Consider the following 18,965-nt stretch of genomic DNA (forward strand, 5'->3'; position numbering starts at 1 on the left):
AGGATGTCAGATGGAATTGATTTTCAAATGTTTACTACAGCAAACACTCAATTTTTGTCATCCCGCCAAATGTTCAGGCTGGTGCATTTGGAAATTATAAGCAGTACCATGTGAGTAGAGGGAAACAAGTGGCCATAAATGATAAACTTGTTTAGGCTTAGAAGTGTTAACAGGTCTTTAGGAATACTCGAGGCAATTGAAAATGCTTGTGACAAGGCAGTTATAAATGGCAGGATCTGACTTGGTGATGATATGATGTACAGTGCACACAATCCCTGCTGCTTAGGGGATTACAGTTGGTCAGGAGACGTAAACTCACTGGCTTGAATTTGGATGGTTTCCAAAAAAGAGACAAATTGTTCCTGATTGCCTCAAAGCAAATCACTTTTTGAGTGGAGAGAGATCCATGCCAGACCACCATTCAAAGAGACTCCTGGCCCCTGGCCACTGCACTTGACTTGAGTATGGCTTGTCAATTCTCACAGACATACAGAAGAAAAGTACAGATAAGAGACAAACACTTAAACAATTGCAAAAATCGCAAACGGAGCACGATGAGTCAGGACAAAACTGTCTGTTTGAAGATGATTAATAATGTTGATCAATGTAACACATCAACTGTGGTTTGTCACACATTGCACACTTATTACCTCAAAGTTGTGTTTACGTGTCTGTGAGAAAATATTGAACTTAGTTTGCCCTCTGAGCTACAACAGGTACACTTTAGTCAGCTTGTAGTCTCAAAGTCAGGTGTGACGAAATCCGTACTTGGAAGATGTCCCTTTAGTAGCTTCATGAGAGCCACAACATTCTCAAGCACTTCGCCAGCAAGAGAGGCAAACCATGTGTTGTGGTTGCACAGTAAGGGGAGACTTTCCCCCATGCAAAACTTTGATTGCTAAATGTCGTTTTAGGAGCCCAGATGAAATGTGACTATAATGCTTGAACAAGAGAGAATACATACCCTCTTAAAGCACAGATGGTGTGTTTGACCGAAGCACACACGGACAACTTGGTCAAAGTAAATTTCATCTGGCAAAAAAGTAATCTCATATCATCATGTGACATAAACCACTGCACAGTTTTGTATTGCTCTTTTATTGCCGGGGACGTTCAGCTGCATGTACACAAACAACTTGAAGCATTACAACAGCATCACTTTAGAGTGATAGTCTATCAACCCCTGCACTATACCCAATTCTGCCTGACTTTCACAAGTCAATTAAACTTAAGTTAATTGAAGCCATGCCAGAAGCATCACAACCCGATTCAGTACCAAAATAACAGCTGCCATCATCCTAGCCCAAAGACTAATTCAGTACGATGTACCTTAAGGTAAAGCTGTAGAAAGAAGCTTAAGATGGCTCAAGAGATGGGCACTGGACACTAGATCAATGGTCTATTTGTTGTGTCATGCACAACTTTGTGGTACTTCTTATTCCACACTGAAAAGAGAAATAACAGCTGGGTGTGATGCCCTGCACTTTAAAAGTGTTTTCAGATCACTTTCAGACCTCAAGGGTAATTAATCTTTTGTCAGGCCAAATTAATGCATCGTAATCAAATTGAAACATCCGACCTGGCTCAATGATGCAAATACAATGCTTGTCATTATGCAAAGTGTGAGAATAAAATGTATTTGTAAATGTTTAGGACATCAGAACAAAATGTAAATTGTATTGACAGATTATAAATACATGATTCACAATCACAGAGTGACGCAAGAACCCAAATGAATTGAGCATGCTCTAATGCTTGGCAGGTGGTGCACCAACAGATTTTCTCTAATACTGTACCTTACGCTCTGAACATCTCATTTAAGATGAGACCAGAGCCTCTTTTCCTAATTCACCCTACATCTGTTGATATGTCTCAGTCCTATCAATCTCATTCTAATAAATAATGCTGTTAAATGTATGCTCTGCAACCAATGACCCAACTGAATGTGAACCAATTAATCAAACTAAAATCCTAGCTTCAGGAATACATCTGTAGCAAATTCTGAATTGTGTTCAATCGGATTCTCAAACCACACAGTAGGGAAATGTACAAAGAAGCTGTCTTGATTTTTATGTTTGGAACGGTAAATCCCAGCATATCTTTGACCCAATTAAACAATCCGGGTGGGTGTGGTGAACAAAATGCTTGCCATTTCCAATTTCAGGCATACAGCATGAGATTGCATTGACAGAATGGAGAATGCCGCTGCACTAAGGTTTAGGTGTTATATGCCTTCCATCCATCGTCAACCGCTTATTTGGAGTCGGGTCGTGGGGGGTGCAGCTCCAGCAGGGGGCCCCAACCTTCTCTATCCCAAGCCACATTAACCAGCTCTGACTGGGGGACCCCAAGGCATTCCTAGGCCAGTGAGGAGATATAATCTCTCCACCTAGTCCTGTGTCTTCCCTCAGGCCTCCTCCCAGCTGGACGTGGCTGGAACTCCTCCCTAGGCAGGCGTCCAGGGGGCTTCCTTTTCCAGATGTCCAAACCACCTTAACTGACTCCTGTTGATGCAAAGCTCCTCACAAGCTCCTCACGGATGACTGAGCTCCTCACCCTATCTCTAAGGGAGACGTCAGTCACTCTCCGGAGGAAATGTTTTGTCCACTTGTACTAGCGACCTAGTTCTTTCAGTCATGACTCAGCCTTCATGATCATAGGTGAGGGTAAGAACGAAAACTGACTGGTCGATCGAGAGCTTTGCCTTCCGTCTTAGCTCTCTTTTTGTGACAATGGTGCGAATGTAATACCGCCCCCACTGCCCCGATTCTCTGGCCTATTGTCCCCTCACTCATGAACAAGACCCAGAGGTACTTGAACTCCTTCACTTGGGGTAAGAAGTCATTTCCTACCCGGAGTAAGCACTCCATCGGTTTCAGGCTGAGAACCGTGACCTCAGATTTAGAGGTGCTAAACCTCATCCCAGCCGCTACACACTCGACTGCGAAACAGAACCCACATTGTTCCTCTGTAAACTGAGGTTCGATAATCGGCTGAACCCTCCTCTTCAGCACCTTAGAGTGAACTTTACCAGGGAGGCTGAGAGGTGTGATACCCCTTATAGTTTGCAGTCCTAGATTGCCAAAGATGTCAAATCCCTAGAGAAAGAAAAACTGAACAGGAAAACAACTTTAATGAGAGAGAAAACACTGATTTTGAGAGTAGCAATATGTGATGGATCTTAAAACATATTTCATTGATGATCCTTAAGATTGTTTACAACACTGGCAACACTGGTTAAACTCTTTGATCTGATCCTGCATGTTACTGCATACCAAAGGAACTTGTAGGGTAACCTGTATCCTAATTATTTGTCCTGGTTATTTGTTTTAGTTCATTCAAACCTGTAGACAAGAATGTTGACTGCCTTAACGGTAGATCACAAATAATTTAAGGGGTTAAGACTGTAAATATGTCATAGTATAAAGTGGAATAAGAGAGCCAAACAATTAAGATAAGCTTTTTGGACTTGGCTCCAGAAGAATCTTCAAAGCATGTCTAAGGAGTCAGCGAGTATATACCCTTTACACACACTTACACACTCAGAACACACACACACACAGAATCACCTACAGAGTTATGGTCCTTTTGATGTCTCTGAATGGAGAATCCTAAAACATCCAGGTATTTGCAGGAGCTTTAGATAGGGAGATGCCTGTGGTCTGGGAGCAGGGGTTTAGGTTTAACCTCTTAAGAAAAGCTCTGATGGACATTCTTCACATGGCGTCATGGGCAGTCTCCAGATCTACAAGAGATTGTCTTATGTGACAAAACCAGATATTGTGTATCACTTCGGAGAACAATATCTTCCTGAGTAGTTCTTATAGTTGCTTTCTCATCTTTTTTTTTATTTAACCTATGACAGTGATAATGATGGGATGTTTTGGTACTGTGTACCAGACTGGTGAGATTAGACCTGGCACAGAAAAAACAATACCTGTAATGAAGTAGGACACATAGTTGGATATAATGCAAAGGTTATTTTGTAGTAGTGAAGGCTCAGTAAAATAAACACTGACTGTGAAACATTGACTGTCAACAGCTTGTAATTATAAAGGCTGAACATAAATAAGTTACCAAAACGTTTTCAAATAAACAATTTAGAATGTAAAGAAAATGTATCAAAGGGAATTTCAGCAAGACAGTTTGATCAATTCAGCTAATGTCAGCATTATATATAGCTAAATATTGAGCCAAAAAATAACACTTAACAATAACTTAAGTTACAATTTAAAATATTCACAAATAGTAAAGTATAATCTTCCAAAAGTTATATTGGGCTACACACATTATTTGCCACTGCTCTACAAATTGTACTGCTCTGACCAATGATGATAAGATACCAATCAAGACTAAAATGTACCCTGTTATATTTCCACAAGTATTACAATTAATATACAAAATAAAAACTAAAAAGAATAACTGCAAAATCATTTCAAAATGTTTTAATCTATACATTTTTAGTTTACAAAGTTTGTCAAACAAACACAAAAAAATAATAATTTGTTTGTTTATAAGAAGATTAGCAACAGTTAGCAACACTATTTCCATAAATCTGTAGATGCCATATATTTGCATTCCTTTGATACCTGGAAATATTGTTGACTGTGTCTTAAACAGTTCCCCTGGAGATGACTCCAGTGTTAAATAACACAGTGTTATTTATGATAGAGCCCACATTCTAACTCATGAAATACATCTACCAGTTTGGCCCCATGCATGTGAGATTTAAAGTTTCCTATTGTTTCTTGAATGAAAGGTAAGCCATGTAAATATTGCATTGTTTTTGTGTGTACTGTGGGAAAAAGCTCAGATTGGACCCTCTCTGTGTTCCCATGTGTCACAGTCATGGTGCCCTGGTCACGTACAGGTAAACACTTAAAGCAATGTGGCTGATTGACTGATTGTTTAATGGAGGGTTTAAAAGATTATGCTTGGTGCTTGTAACAGTAGTCGTAATATTAAACAAGTTACTCTGGGATTATTGGTATTGTCTGTTCTGGACAATTATAAGATGGAAGAAAGGGTAGATAGTGAAATAATTTGAATCGCTTTAGAAAGCCTTTGCAGAATGGAATATCGTAGCATGACTCGTCCATTGTTTGAGTGCTACTGCCTTCCTCTACCTTGTTCCGCCAACTCTTAATGCCCCTCTCTTTTTCGGTTCCTATGGGGACAGGAAGAAAAAGCTGCATGAGAAAAATATGACCAGAAATATATGTATATGTATAAGTATTGCACATTCAACAACATATTTCAAATGACTATAATTGTGCAAGTAGGAAAACAGTTGCATACCTGGAATTGTGTTGTCTAGCACAAATCCAAAGAATCCTCCAATGAACATATGCGTAGTAAAGAGAACAACAATCACCTGATCCAGTTCTTGTGATCCTGTGAGATGAATTAAGAAATCATCCAGTTATTCTACCATGAATACAGGCCCCAAGTTCACAGTATAATGTACCAGTTCATTTAGGAGATAATGGATGCTTGCTTTCATAACTTCCTTCCCCAAAGTAGATTAGGGAAGTTGCTTAAAATGTAATTTAAGTCGCTGTAAAGCAGAACTGAAAATTAGTTAAGTTCATCACACCACAGAAGAATGTGTCGTTAACTACCCATACAAATTTGAATGAAAAAAAACACAGACACGTATGTTAAATTTGTCTTTGAAATTGTGAGAAAATCAACAGTCTTTGAAATTGTGAGAAAATCAGCAGTCTTCTTTGCTTGACACTGGGGGGGCGTGTCGCCTGAAGCAGCTGAAGCACCACCCCCTCAAATTTACTGAATTTAACAACAACAGTAACAACTAGCTAAATCAGTTGCAGATATCAGAACATACCTACCTGCAGTGTTTTATATGTTAATTACTTTGCATCGTACCAGCTGAGTAACAGAATGCAGGTTATATAAACCGTCTGTGATCTGACGTAGATAGGTGGCTGTAACATAGATAGGTTGGGTTTAGCCCCGCCTAAACATAAGCTGAGCTGAAAACTGGTGAGAAACTGTTCACTGCTCTAACTCCACATTTCAGTGCGACAACTTTTTAGAGCTTTGCACATGCTTTCAGCAACTCTTTTCACACGTATATAATGTAGTGAGAAGCAAATCATGGAATTTACAGCACCTTTAAGGTTTTGTCACAATGCTGGAATTGTTATAGTACCTCAAGGAACAACCACATCAATCTGTATGAGACTCAATGCAGAATAAGCTACACCCCTCATCTACCCAATCCCCAACCCTGTCTCAATGGTCAGGAGTTCAAAGCAACAGTTAAGCTTTTTCATTCCCATGAGTTGTATTTTGTACGTTTAACTGGATTCAGGATGACGATCACTTTGTTTATCAATGCTACAGACTGGCTGCTTTGTTGTAGGAGAATGACAACCTAAGAAATCCGGGGGGGGGGGGGGGGTGGGATTGGGGCAAAGGTGAGAAGCACAGGGCTGAAGATAGGGCAAGGCTTGTTAAAGATAGATGGGGGGCACTTGAGCCAAGCTGAGACTTACAGCCACATTAGAGCCAGTGACAATGAGACGAGCCAAGAGGATTGGAGAAGTAAGCAGCCTAGACCTAAGGAAGCCAGACAAGTCTTCATCTCCTGGTAACCTCTCCTCTACCCCGTAAGATTATACCTTCTTTTGGAGAGTGTCCATATCACATGACTTATCAAGCAGGATCAGGCTGGGAGAGGTTTATGATCCCTTGTTTGTTTTTTTGTAGCTATAGTTATGACTGGTGGAATAATGAGCCATGGATAAATTGATGACCTAATTATTCAACAAAGCATTCAAACTGTTTAACTAAGAAGGAAACAATGAGAATTTGTGCAATTGCTTAGACTTTGGGAGTATTAAAGAAGGCTCTTTTCAAACTCTTAATTGGATATAGAGAGTGTCTGTGTGTGAGTCTGTGTGCGTGTACGAGTGTGCGTGTTTGTACGCACATCTGTGCATGTGCTTGCGTCTGGGTAGAATATATTTCCGCATGTGACAATCACCTGTGTCAATTATGCCTGGGTTGGAGTGAAACCAGGTTGGAAGGACCAGGCCACTGAATGTTGAGAAGCCCAAAATGAGCAGGTTCCTTGAGGAGTTGAGATCCACATACTGCGAGAGGTCAGAGAGGAACAGATGACAGAGATGTCAGTCAGGGTGAGCTTCCTCATTCAGCAACTATATGACAATACTTGTAGTGGACAAGAATACAGGAATACAAAGGAATCATCATACACTAACAGTATGGGTTTTGTAACTTGTACTGTCTAACCCATATCCACACTGTGTAGTTACATAGTAAGTAATGTGCATAGCACAATGCACAATTTGCATTACTTTACATACATTTGAATACATTTGCAAAAATATAAATCATGTGCCAAAACAGCATACTTTTCTTATTGGTGGCACATTAACTAAGGAACCTTGTTATTAGCCTATGTGGTAAAAGGACTGAAAAAAGCTCTTATGGATAGAAAACACCATGGGAATCTCATGTGGTTGTTCTGTGTTCTGAAGACTGAGGTGATAATGCTTCAGTTCAGTGGTTGACAGCCTTTCTCAATTGAGGCTTATGTACTATACTGTGACTCGTGTTTGACACACCTTGCAAAGAAAACGTCACCAACACACTTTAAGCCTGTACATGCCAAATGCATTTCTCTTTGAAAATTCATCTGTGAACCATATTTGGCTCTCAATTGCTCTGGGACCGTATGGAATACATACGAGGCCAAATGATAGCCAATCATCAAGGGTCTGCTGAAGCAGAAAGATTAATAGTTTAAAGGTCGGGTCCGAAGACAATATCAAATGGCTGCCACATTTGTCTGAACATAAACCAGAACCCATAGGGATCCATTGGAAATTAGGTGTCTTGTTTGCTAGACCATGACATTGGTTAACCTCAAGCTTGTAATAGAAATATATGGCTGAGCACAAGGTAAACCGTCAGTTTAGTTTTGTTACCTGAAGGTTGGATATTCCAACAGCTGCAATCATTCCAAACATTACTAGGAACATGCCTCCTATGACTGGGTCTGGGATGGTGATGAAAACAGAGCCAAACTTTCCAAAGAGCCCCAAGAAGATCATCAAGAGTCCTGCTGTTTGGAGTACCAGTCTACTGCCAACCTGCAAGGGTCAAAACGGAAACAAAAGGACACTATTTATCTATAACATTTGGGTGAAGGTTTTATCTTGAGTTGGACTTTTGGGGCTGTAAAACATGACTGTAAACAGTGTTAGTAGGACCAAGTTAGGAGCACTGAGGAGGTCGAAGATCAGCTTGAGAACAGCTCTGATGCTAAATGTATTGTTAATTGCATCTCGTTAATCAGTAAATCAGGGAAACGACTTGTAACAAGTGAACATTTTATACAATGCGTACTTTGGTAATTCCCAGTGCTGCGATATTCTGGCTGTAGGAGGTAGTACCATTTCCACTACCCCAGAGTGCAGCCAGGATGCAGCCAATGCCCTCCACTGCAATGCCCCTGTTGATGGCATGGGTGGGTGGTGGAGGAGCCCCTGACAGACGAGCACAGGCATAGTAGTCCCCAATGGACTCCATAGTGGAGGCCAACACGCCCGCCATCATGCCCAACACCGATGACACACTCACAGTGGGCACTCCCCACTGGCCTGGGGAAACACAATAATCCACAGTATACATTTTGGTTTTACACTGACAGACACACATTCAGCAAATTGCACATCCCCAAAACTGTTGGTATGGTCCAACCTGTGAAAAACTATTTAGGACAGGAACAAAATTCCCATATTCAACTTATGCTTTCCTTTGGAAAGAATTTAAGGTTGCCAACATGTTTGGGGAATAAGGTCAATTTTTCTTTCACAATTTCCTGCACTGTTTATAATCCAACCAAGGATCTGTTGACAGAGTAATGTTTCGTTTTTTCTCTGCAAAACATTACTATGTTGGAAGGGATACCACGGCATGTGAACTTTGTTAAATTGTTGTTTGGCTCAGAAAAGATTAAAGGAATGACATTCTGAAAACAGCAGCTGATCGATTGCTGCCCACAGATTGTGGCTATGATGATTACAAAGCATTAGCCAACCAGGTGCTGAGTGAGCTTTTTAAAGCCAAAAACATCCTAGCTGAAATACTGACATGAGACAAGAATATCAATAATGGCAATAACAATTACCTGACAATTATCCTTGCACATGATTTGTTTTCACTGAAATTATAATTTTATTGCACTGGCCTGTTTACACATCCAACCAAGTTTGAAATTAAACCAACATTAAATTAAACACAAGTAACTGGCAGAGCAAATGACCACTAGGGTTGTGTTCTGTCTTTCACCTGGATATGGAAATTGAAACCAGGGAGCCGTGGACACGGCCTGCAGGTTAATGTCAGTTCTGGCTGTGTAGCCGTACTCGTCCGGCTTAGATGGCAAGGTGTCAAAGACAGTCAGCAAGAAACAGATCAACCAAGCTCCACACATCCCAAACAAAGCCTGCGAGGGAGATATCAAGAAGTACATGTGACAATCATTTTTTTTTGAACGGATTTTCTGTCTTTTTAGAACATGCTCATATAAGCAAATCCTATGGAGGTTATTTGTTGAATCCTAGCACATGCCTTTTTGGCTCCTACTCCCTCCCCCACACTAACATGAAACTTCAACAAAGGGCTTTGGCTCTTGGGAATAAAACAGTCTGATTCTGATACTTCTGTAGCTGCCAGGTCTTTCCCTGAACCTCTTTGTGCCTCTGCTGGCAAACCACCATTTTCTGGACAAGACAGAAAGTTCTCAACATGTGGAAGTGTAACACTGCGGTGGAAGTAAACAAGACTACCTCCTCCCCTAATTTGTTTAATATTTGAAGAACTGGTTGTCAGTTAATCCCATCTTCTTGCCATACACAAACTCGCAGGACAGTCCCAACTTCTGTCAAAAATTGTGCCCACCCTACATCAAAATATGTTTATGGTTGTCTCTACCTTACACTATCTACCTTTCTTCCCCATCTCTCACCCTCACATTTCTTGTATCTCTTTACTGTATCTGTCCCCATGAACAGATGTTTTTACTATCCCCCTTTATCTCTAAATGTTCCGAGAAGCAACAAAATACACTATTCCATGGAGAACCATAGGTTTTCTTTTTTCACAATTGTGAGACACCATGAAATGTCTATGGAACCGATTTAATTTGATTTCATACAGCTTCTAGCCACCTTCAGCCTGTATATCTCTAAACAGTACTTTGAATAATTTGTAACAGATGTCCAGCAATCAATCTCTAATGCTCATATGAAAAGGATTAGATTGAAAGTATTAGCATGCAACAGTCTACTCACTGAGAAAAGCTTGAAGACAGGGTATTGAAAAACCTTCCATTTCTTGTCCTGGTATGTAATCAAAGGTACGTTGACTTTGCTCAGGTACTGGGAGAATAGCAAGATGAGACACACCGTCCTGTAGGCAAAAATGCAATAAAAACAACATGACACACTCACACACTGTTTATTAATGTTGCCTTACTAGTCCGTTTTAGTTGCTTTTGTTTTGGGATCCTCAAATGAACCCCATCTTAAAGTGAATTAGCTCAAGTAGAAACATGTTTCTCATATATCAACACAGCACCAACCTTTACTCAAGGTTTTAAGGGAATTATTAAAAGTATGTGGCAAGAGGAATCAGAATGCACATCAAACATCAGTGTTCAGCTGGGTTTCTAGGGTGACGTGTGAAAATGAATGGAAAATTCTGCATATTAGACCTCTCCCTTAAATAACCACAGATGTTCCATGTTAAATTGAACTTTTGTGAAGGGTTTTAAAACAAAGTAGAACAATTCTATGTCAGAGTTAGTCAATGATAACAAGGAAGCAGATGTTCTGACACTTGTGTTTGTACTTTTGTGACAAACCTTAAAATCGGTCTAGGTGGAGTTAAGAAACCCCTGGTAGGTGTGATCACAGGTCCTACCTTCTGGCTTCCAGAAACATGTGACAATGACATCTACATTCTCACAGTATCAATCATGTGTTTTTGTAGAGCTCCAGTGTTTGACAGGGGGAATGCTGGAGGGCATGTGTTATGGAGCTAAAAGGAGGCATGAATAAAGTACATGCACAGCGCACACAGTATTGTTCTTTTAAAACAAATTAACAGATGAACAGGCCAAAAACACTAAAGCTGTTAAAAGTTAAAAATCATATTTGAAGTAAAGGATACTAACGTTGAGGACTGACTGTTCTGGAGCCAATTCCATCTTCCAAAGCTTTACAAAAAGCAATTCAAGCCAGCCTTCCTTTTGTAAAGCTCTTAAAAATCTGAGTTCCCTTCCTTGAAATCTATCAAAGTTCAAAACCTTCTGATCTGAGCCATTTATAATAGTAGATCAGAGACTGGATCAAGGAAGAGAAGGAAGGATGCAACAACTGTTTGTTTTTGTTTTTGTTGTGCTTTCCATCAGATTACAATCGGCAAGACCGCTGTGTAATTTATGTATTCTTACACTGTGACCAGTCTTTACAGAGTAGGGCTGTAACCTAATGGCCTAATTGTAATTATTATGTTAGGTTGTGAGACCTGCTGTAAGGCAGTGGCAGCAAAATTCACAGCAAGATACTAGTGCTAACTCCATACTAAACTACATCTGCTTCATTGGACATTTGAAAACTGTTGAATATTTACAGTATAATAGGAACATCTGTAACAGTAAAGTTTACATTCATGTTCTTCATGTACAATAATTGAAATGGTATGGGAGGAACAAGGCAGTATCTTAAAATGGTTAAAGAATTCAAACACATATTTAACTTAAAGCTATTGCAAAGGGACTTGAGACATGATTTCAACTTGACCCTAAAATACTCGAGACTTGACTTGAACTTACGAAAATGACTTGTGAACTCTGTTACACTCACAATGCTGCTATTCCCCAGTGTGCTCCAGACTTCTTTCCAGCTTCTATGAAGAGTGAGAGGCCAATGAGGTTGATGGTGGGGGCTATGGCCAGTGGGCCAATAAACTTAAGCACCAAGCCCACCATACCAGACAAGCCCAGAACTAGCTGGAGCAGGGAAGACACCAGGATAGCTCCTTGAATCTGTATCAGAAAGGTTTAGTGGGTCTATCATCAGCTACAACCATTACTATAACCACTACTTTGTATAGTTGCAGTAAAACTGTTTACAAAAACACCCTGTCCACATTTTAATACAGGTATAAAGAACTGATATGTGTGCCAAATGTTGTGTTTTCACAACATAGAGTAATAAAACAACTGTCTTAAAACAACAAAATAAGAAAATGGGGTTAAACATACCTCACGCATCCGGGACTTCCAAACCTCATCAGGGTCCCCCTGCAGGAAGTCGGTAGCATTTTGGAGCTCCATGGACACTAATGGGGCCCCTGGGGCAGGACACTTCCATTTAGGCAGAGCAAGGATCGCCAGAGTGGGGGTGATTAAACTAAAGGTGCCCCCTTGGAGGATTGGAAGCCTGTAAACAAAATAAAAAATAAAAATAAATTCTGTCTGAAACAGGAAGGAATCCACAAAAATCTAGTAATCTTCAGATTCCTACAATCCTATAACTATACAACCCCTAGACATTATCCAATTTCTACACTTTATTTCATTAACTTGACTGAATAGCTCAAACAATGCAACTGCATAGCAACACTTTCCTAAAACCTTAGTGGAGATCTACAATAAATGTGTGTATAGCCAATAATTTATGACTGGGGTGTGAGAGACCATGGATTTGTTCAGAGTGATATACTGACTCATCAATGACTAAACAAACTAATCCTGCACCTGGTTTCACTGCTGTAACTCACGTGGGGCTTTTGACTGGAAGCATTTTTAAGCTGTGGTAAGCCCTAACTCTGTGCTTGCAATATATTGGGGTTTTATCTTAAAACTGTCTGACGCCAGGGCTGGACTGGGCCAAAAAAATGGCCCTGGCATTTTTGCTCAGACCGGCCCACCACAATCGGTCGGACACCACTGGAGCCTGTTATGAGATGTGATTGGGCCAACCCAATGTCAGTATTGAAAATGAACCAATGGGCCGCTTAATGGGTCAGTCGTCGGCCAATTTTAAGTTTATAAAAAAAGAAATATACGTAAAGTTTTATATATATATTAAATATCATATCGGCCCCAAGTGAGTCGGCCCACCGGGTATTTGCCCGGTATGCCAGATTACCAGTCCAGGCCTGTCTGACGCCATCACTTTGAAAGGTGAACACACGGCTCCTCTACATCCATAAACAGGAATCATATCTCCTCCTGGAGGATTAGTGAGGAGGATGGTGGTAGCTGTGTTTGGGTTCAGATGTGAGCATGATTACACACTTGTCCGTTCATGCTGTCTGTATGTGTGTTTTTTTTAATTTTATTTCACCTTTATTTAACCAGGTAGGCTAGTTGAGAACAAGTTCTCATTTACAACTGCGACCTGGCCAAGATACAGCATAGCAATAAGACACATACAACAGAGTTTCACATAGAATAAACAAACATGATAAGCACAGTAATTACAAATAAAACTGTTTAACACTGAGGATAAAAGTGCAGGTAGAAATACTGGAGTGCAATGGAGCAAAGTGTGTGTGTGTTTGAGTGTACATACATATACTGCAATTGTACATGGTACTGTATACAATATCTTAGGTATACATCTGCACATCAATATCCTGATTTTCTATATTTTTTATCGGGTGGTTAACCTTATTTGTAAATGCATTTCTGTTTGGAAAGACAAAAGGGCTACCTGGTTCCAACTGTTGTCTGGAGCAGTGTACACAACCCAGACACAAAGAAGATGGTGGAGATCAACTTGCTCTTGGCTGCGTTATTGTCCCCGATGCAGAGAGGCTCCGCCAGGATAAGAGGAATTGCGATGATGCCACCAAATGCCAATATGTAATGCTGCAGAGACAGGGGTGTGGGTGAAACCAACAACATGTCAATAAAAACATACATGCCTGCTAGGATCACCTGACTCTCTAGGACCAAGAGAGTCCCATGACACTTTAAACAAGACTAGTCCACCCTTCCATAGGATACCAGGGTCAATCCTTAGTACAATCTGAAAATCTATCTTTTTTGTGTAATTCACTGTTACAGAAGTTCACTGTACAATTCACTGTACTTTGAAGTACCCTACATTAGACTTTACATAAATCACTAGATTAACTATTGAACAACCCGATGATAATGACTTTTTACTTGTCTGAGTGGCACTAGAGGATAAACTGTTAATATTGGTCCCACATGCTGGGCTGACTGGTGAGTGCGAACAGTTGATCCCTGAGTCTGGTTGTAGTCCTGTGCTAGGAATGGGTCTGGGTCGGATTTGACAAGGAAAGATGTTACATGTTCCAGCTGCCAACTGAGAGTATGCAAATAAATATGGACCATTGTCTTTGGATGAGAGAGAGGCCAGGTTTGAGGCTCCAAACTTTTAAAGACTTCTAGGCTGAAAGATGAACAAAATTCAAGACAGATGTTGGCAGTCCACTGTGGATTTATGGCTGTATTTTTCAAAACTACAACTCCCATAAATCAATGGACCCCTGAGCTGGGGTCAGGGCAGTAACATAGGATGTTGTGAGGATACCTAAGGTACCCAGAATAGCTTCAGTCAGCTGGATACCCATTTCTTTGCATATTTGGCTACATTTTGTCAGTTTGCCAGATTTGATCCCAAGTGTACGACAGCTGACAAGTATTCAAGTCACTCATGTGAGATGTTCATTACCTCTAAACCAAAATTCTACAGTGCATTCATTCATTGCAAGGCTCTCCCGAGATGACTTGGGGAGTGACGTCACTTCTAATGACATATTTTGACAGTAATGTGATACAGGAAATAAGTTTACAGTTTAACTGCAAACCCCCTGGTGTTACCATCGAGCCATAATGTTGTCTCTGTATGTATGTAATTACTTTGATCAAATAAGATCAATCATACAATAAATCTATTCCTCTGACTGGAATACTCAATCAATGCTGTTATTGGTTTAGAGGGACAGTGGGGCACTCTTCCTTCCTGTCCTAAACTAGGGCCATGCATGTCACCTACATTTTGTCCTAATGTGACAAAAAACGTAGTTAGTGATGAATCACTGAGGTCGGATGTCAAAACGGGTCAAAGATATTGAGCTAATGGAAAAGAATACAATAGAAAACACACAAGGGGCACAATCTGGTTGGTCCTTACTTGGAAACCGAGTAGGATGCAGAGGTACCAGGGAGGCTTGTCGTTGAGGGAGTAGACCAGATCCAAGCCTTTTATCTTGGTGACCAGTTCTTCTTCCTTGTTCTCTTTATGTGGCCCATCAATGTCAATCCTGTCTGCTCCTCTGTTGCTGTCGGAACCCTGCAAAGAGAAGCAAGTACACTTCTGTCACGTGTAGAGCTAATTGTACCTGTGTACAAAAGGACTATGATAGATTGTGTCGAAGGTAATAATGTGATCAAATGGTTGAAGTCTGTCTGTTATTGCTTTATGAAAGGGCTTTACTTTGTCACAAACAAATAGAAAAAAAACAACAACAAAAAACAACTGGCAACACATACATATAAATCAATCTCAGGATGTACCATTACATATTTTGGAGGACTTAAGATTTCACAGTGAGTTGATTGCATTATATGTAGCCATTCTGACCATTACATAGTTGTTACTTAGTTCAAAATGTCAACAACAAAAAAACGACGAAAAAATATTTACTGCAATGACTAAGTGTTGGTTTAATTCATAACACAAGAAAAGTATGTAAGAAACAAACTTTGCCTCGAGAGAAGTTCTGAAATGTGACTGTACTTCTACTTTCAATAGAATCCTGGTTCTTAACTTGCAATTGTCAAGGCTAAGTTAATACTAGTAGACATAAGCCTGCCATCATCATTCCATACCTACAAGCAAAATAGTGTCATTAAATGGACTCCAAGTTGTTATTCTAACAGTTTCTAGAACTGGTCACGTTTACCTGATTACACGGGAAAATAACAGCATCTAAATGCTACCAATATTGGAATAATGTTGATAAAAAATAAAATAAATACAAATAAAATAAAGTTTGAGAATTGCCTTGCACTGCCACCATGCAGCAATAAGATCCTGGGTTTGATTCTCACCTATCGGTGCTCGGGTGGGCTATCTCCCTGGCCTTTGTGTGTGGAGTTTGCATGTTTTCCCTGTGCTCACATGGGATCCCTCCGCAAAGAACCCCAATATAAAAACATGCAGAACAGATTGCTCTCCAGGTCAGGACATGGGTGAGTGCCTAGACTTGGCCCCAGGTGCTGCTGATGTGGCTGCCTACTGTTCCTGGCTGCCCAGGGAGGAAGAACAGCAGGGTGGATAGACTCATTTGGTGAACGCCTAACCTCCACTTTTTATTCCTCGTCAACTTAAACTCTCAGCACTCACTTGTAAGCATCCTTAACATTATCCTCATTACTTTAAGACAGCAGTACAAAACTGTGACAGTTCAGGGATCATTTGATTAAGTCAAATTATCACATTGTATATATATAATTATATAAAAAATTGTACTGTTGGAAAACATTCTGTCAAAAAGAGGAACGTAGATTCAGGAATGAACAGGTAATCAGATAAAGTAAATTATTTCAGGTCTGGCTACAGTTAGTCAACTCATTTGCTGCCATCTTCTGGCTTTGTATCTACATAGCATGAATTATGGTAACCGACACACCAGTCTTGTAACAGACATAGGGCCTTGTATAAATACTCTTCTAAGGAGTTATCTATTGACAAAATTAATGAAAGACAGTGCACTTCTGCCAGACCAGTGTAGGCATTTCACCTGACTTGCCAGATGGTTTGTTACACATAACCGGATAAAGTGTGTCTCTGTTAAGACAGCTGTTGTTTTGTGTTTATATGTTCATGTTCCTTTGTCCAAAACAAAACCTCAGTACAGCTGTGTACACTATGGGGCCCCATCCAATGAAACTTGACATTATGTCAGAATCCATACTTATCCAACAGATTCAAAGAAAACTGAAAATTAGCCGAGCAGCATAACTCTCATACAGACAAAACTGTGAACAGTCATCTGTCAGTTGCATGACCTCAAAATCAAGTAACTTTTCTTGTCTAATTTCTGTTAATGTAGTCAAGTTAATTTCACTCATTACATTTACCTTTTATTCGTCTTGCTGACACCTTTTTCCAAAGCGACATATAACTAAATAGTGCATACATAAAGTACAGCAGGAAATCAAGGATCATTAGTACATACTTCGAAAAATGTTGTCAAGAAACGGTCTATATTTTACCAGGCACAGTGCATAATTACATCACAGCTATCAGTCCTATGCAAATGTTGGTGCAGTCTCTTACAAGACAGTGGGACAGCAGGATATCAAATACAATATGCAGGGAAAGGACAAACATGTACAAGATGTTATGTGCTGCAATCAATCAATACAATAACTTCCATTCAGCTACCCAGTCTGCTGTAGGCCATGCTGCAGGAAAATAACATTCCAGAGTGGGTTACATACAGCTCTTATTTCAGAAGCGATTAGCTTTGTTTTCTTCGAGCGTGGAAGTAAAAGGGGAAAATACCTCAAGGGTCCATTGATACACAAACTACCATAACCAGAAATACAAAATGAACACCAGGCAGTATACCCGGGATTAAAAGTCAACACACTTACCAACGACAGAGATCTGCCTGACCCATTTTGCAAGTCCAACCAAATAAATTAAATACAAAAAACACAATTTTAAGTTGGGGCAAAGCAGTATTAATCAGCAGCCTTGTTTTCATGTAACAGGATGACACTTACCCCAAAGGCAAGGTTGACCGTGCCTTGTTCTCGGAGTCCTATCTCTACCTTTGGATCTGAAGGGAGATGCATGATGGTGTCTGTAGATGTGGAGACGGTTTCGGACAGCCAGTGTCTCCTGGGGACCTCTTCACTAATACACACTCACTACAGAAGTTAGATTCACGTTGGGGGGGATGACGGGGTGAGAGAGGGAGGGAGAGAAGGGTAGCGGGGGTTACGTTGTCAGGGAAACAAGAGCTTACTCAGTGATAGCTAACAGTTGTTTACTAAGCTCCCTCCAACCTTCCAAAAAAAAGAGTTCCTTTTTTATCACCGACTTACCATCATGTGTCTGCTGTTTTACAATAAGGTGCGATTAAGCTGCCTTTGCTGACAATGTAATACATTAACTTTACAGTGACATACTGTTGTTTCTCTTAAACAGGACTCAGGATAGTTAACTTGAATTAAATGTAAATTTAGGAAGATGTTCCATTACTTATGTGAAAATGATTAACCATACATTTGTCTCCATCTCTGGTGTTTTGATCTACAGATATTTGGGCATCGTGCTTGGCAACTTCAATCACTTTTTTAAATCTAGTCAAGAAATAAGGTATCTGGACCTGCAGATCTCAATGTAGCACTCAGTATATGCCTTTAGAATTTTCTCTTCAAGTTTGTATTCTTCATGTTCTCATTGGTCTAAAAACACACTTTCCCACATGCTCCTGTAACGCATGATCAACAATCAGATACAGTTTAAGGACACAAGACAAAGGTTTTTTTAAACATTAACTTTAGTATGTTCCACATACCAAATGTGAACCCGGTTAATTATCAGCAGGACGTGAAATCAATTTAAGGAGATGTTTCCATAGATGGGGACTAGCCATGAGAGTAGTGGTCATTGACAAACAAAACTTGAGAGAATTGGAGAGCAGAGATGTCATGTTTTAGGTAGCTTTGTGTTGGAAAATTACATATAGAGGATCATCAAGTTCACATGTTGTGGCTTCTCAGATGCAAATAGATAATGTGCAACTAAGTATTGGAAAAATCATTTCATGATGAAATTATTACAGTATTGAACTGAAATGGCCTGTTGTGTGCATTGGATCCACTCAAGATACAATTATAACAGTAT

General features: G+C 40.0%; 1 protein-coding gene across 1 annotated transcript; it reads right to left on the reverse strand.

The window, feature by feature from the left end:
* Nucleotides 1-4,347: 4,347 nt before the first annotated feature.
* Nucleotides 4,348-17,970, reverse strand: si:dkey-106n21.1 (solute carrier family 23 member 2). Its single transcript, XM_047034292.1, has 12 exons — nucleotides 17,837-17,970; nucleotides 15,234-15,392; nucleotides 13,782-13,939; nucleotides 12,326-12,503; nucleotides 11,925-12,106; nucleotides 10,350-10,467; nucleotides 9,346-9,502; nucleotides 8,401-8,654; nucleotides 7,980-8,144; nucleotides 7,013-7,121; nucleotides 5,299-5,394; nucleotides 4,348-5,167 (listed from the first exon to the last, which is right to left on the reverse strand). The coding sequence occupies exons 1-12, from the start codon at nucleotides 17,906-17,908 to the stop codon at nucleotides 4,971-4,973; spliced, it is 1,845 nt and encodes a 614-aa protein (XP_046890248.1). The 5' UTR covers nucleotides 17,909-17,970; the 3' UTR covers nucleotides 4,348-4,970.
* Nucleotides 17,971-18,965: the final 995 nt, after the last annotated feature.

This window comes from Hypomesus transpacificus, chromosome 14, assembly GCF_021917145.1.
Source record: "Hypomesus transpacificus isolate Combined female chromosome 14, fHypTra1, whole genome shotgun sequence".
Taxonomy (NCBI): Eukaryota; Metazoa; Chordata; class Actinopteri; order Osmeriformes; family Osmeridae; genus Hypomesus; species Hypomesus transpacificus.

Coding starts and splice junctions, on each gene's coding strand:
- si:dkey-106n21.1 (XM_047034292.1), bottom strand. CDS start 17,908: ATGCATCTCCCTTCAGATCCAAAGGTAGAGATAGGACTCCGAGAACAA. Junction 13,940..15,233: donor GCATCCTACTCGGTTTCCAA/GTAAGGACCAAC, acceptor CTGTCTCTGCAG/CATTACATATTGGCATTTGG. Junction 12,504..13,781: donor CAGACAACAGTTGGAACCAG/GTAGCCCTTTTG, acceptor TTTTGTTTACAG/GCTTCCAATCCTCCAAGGGG.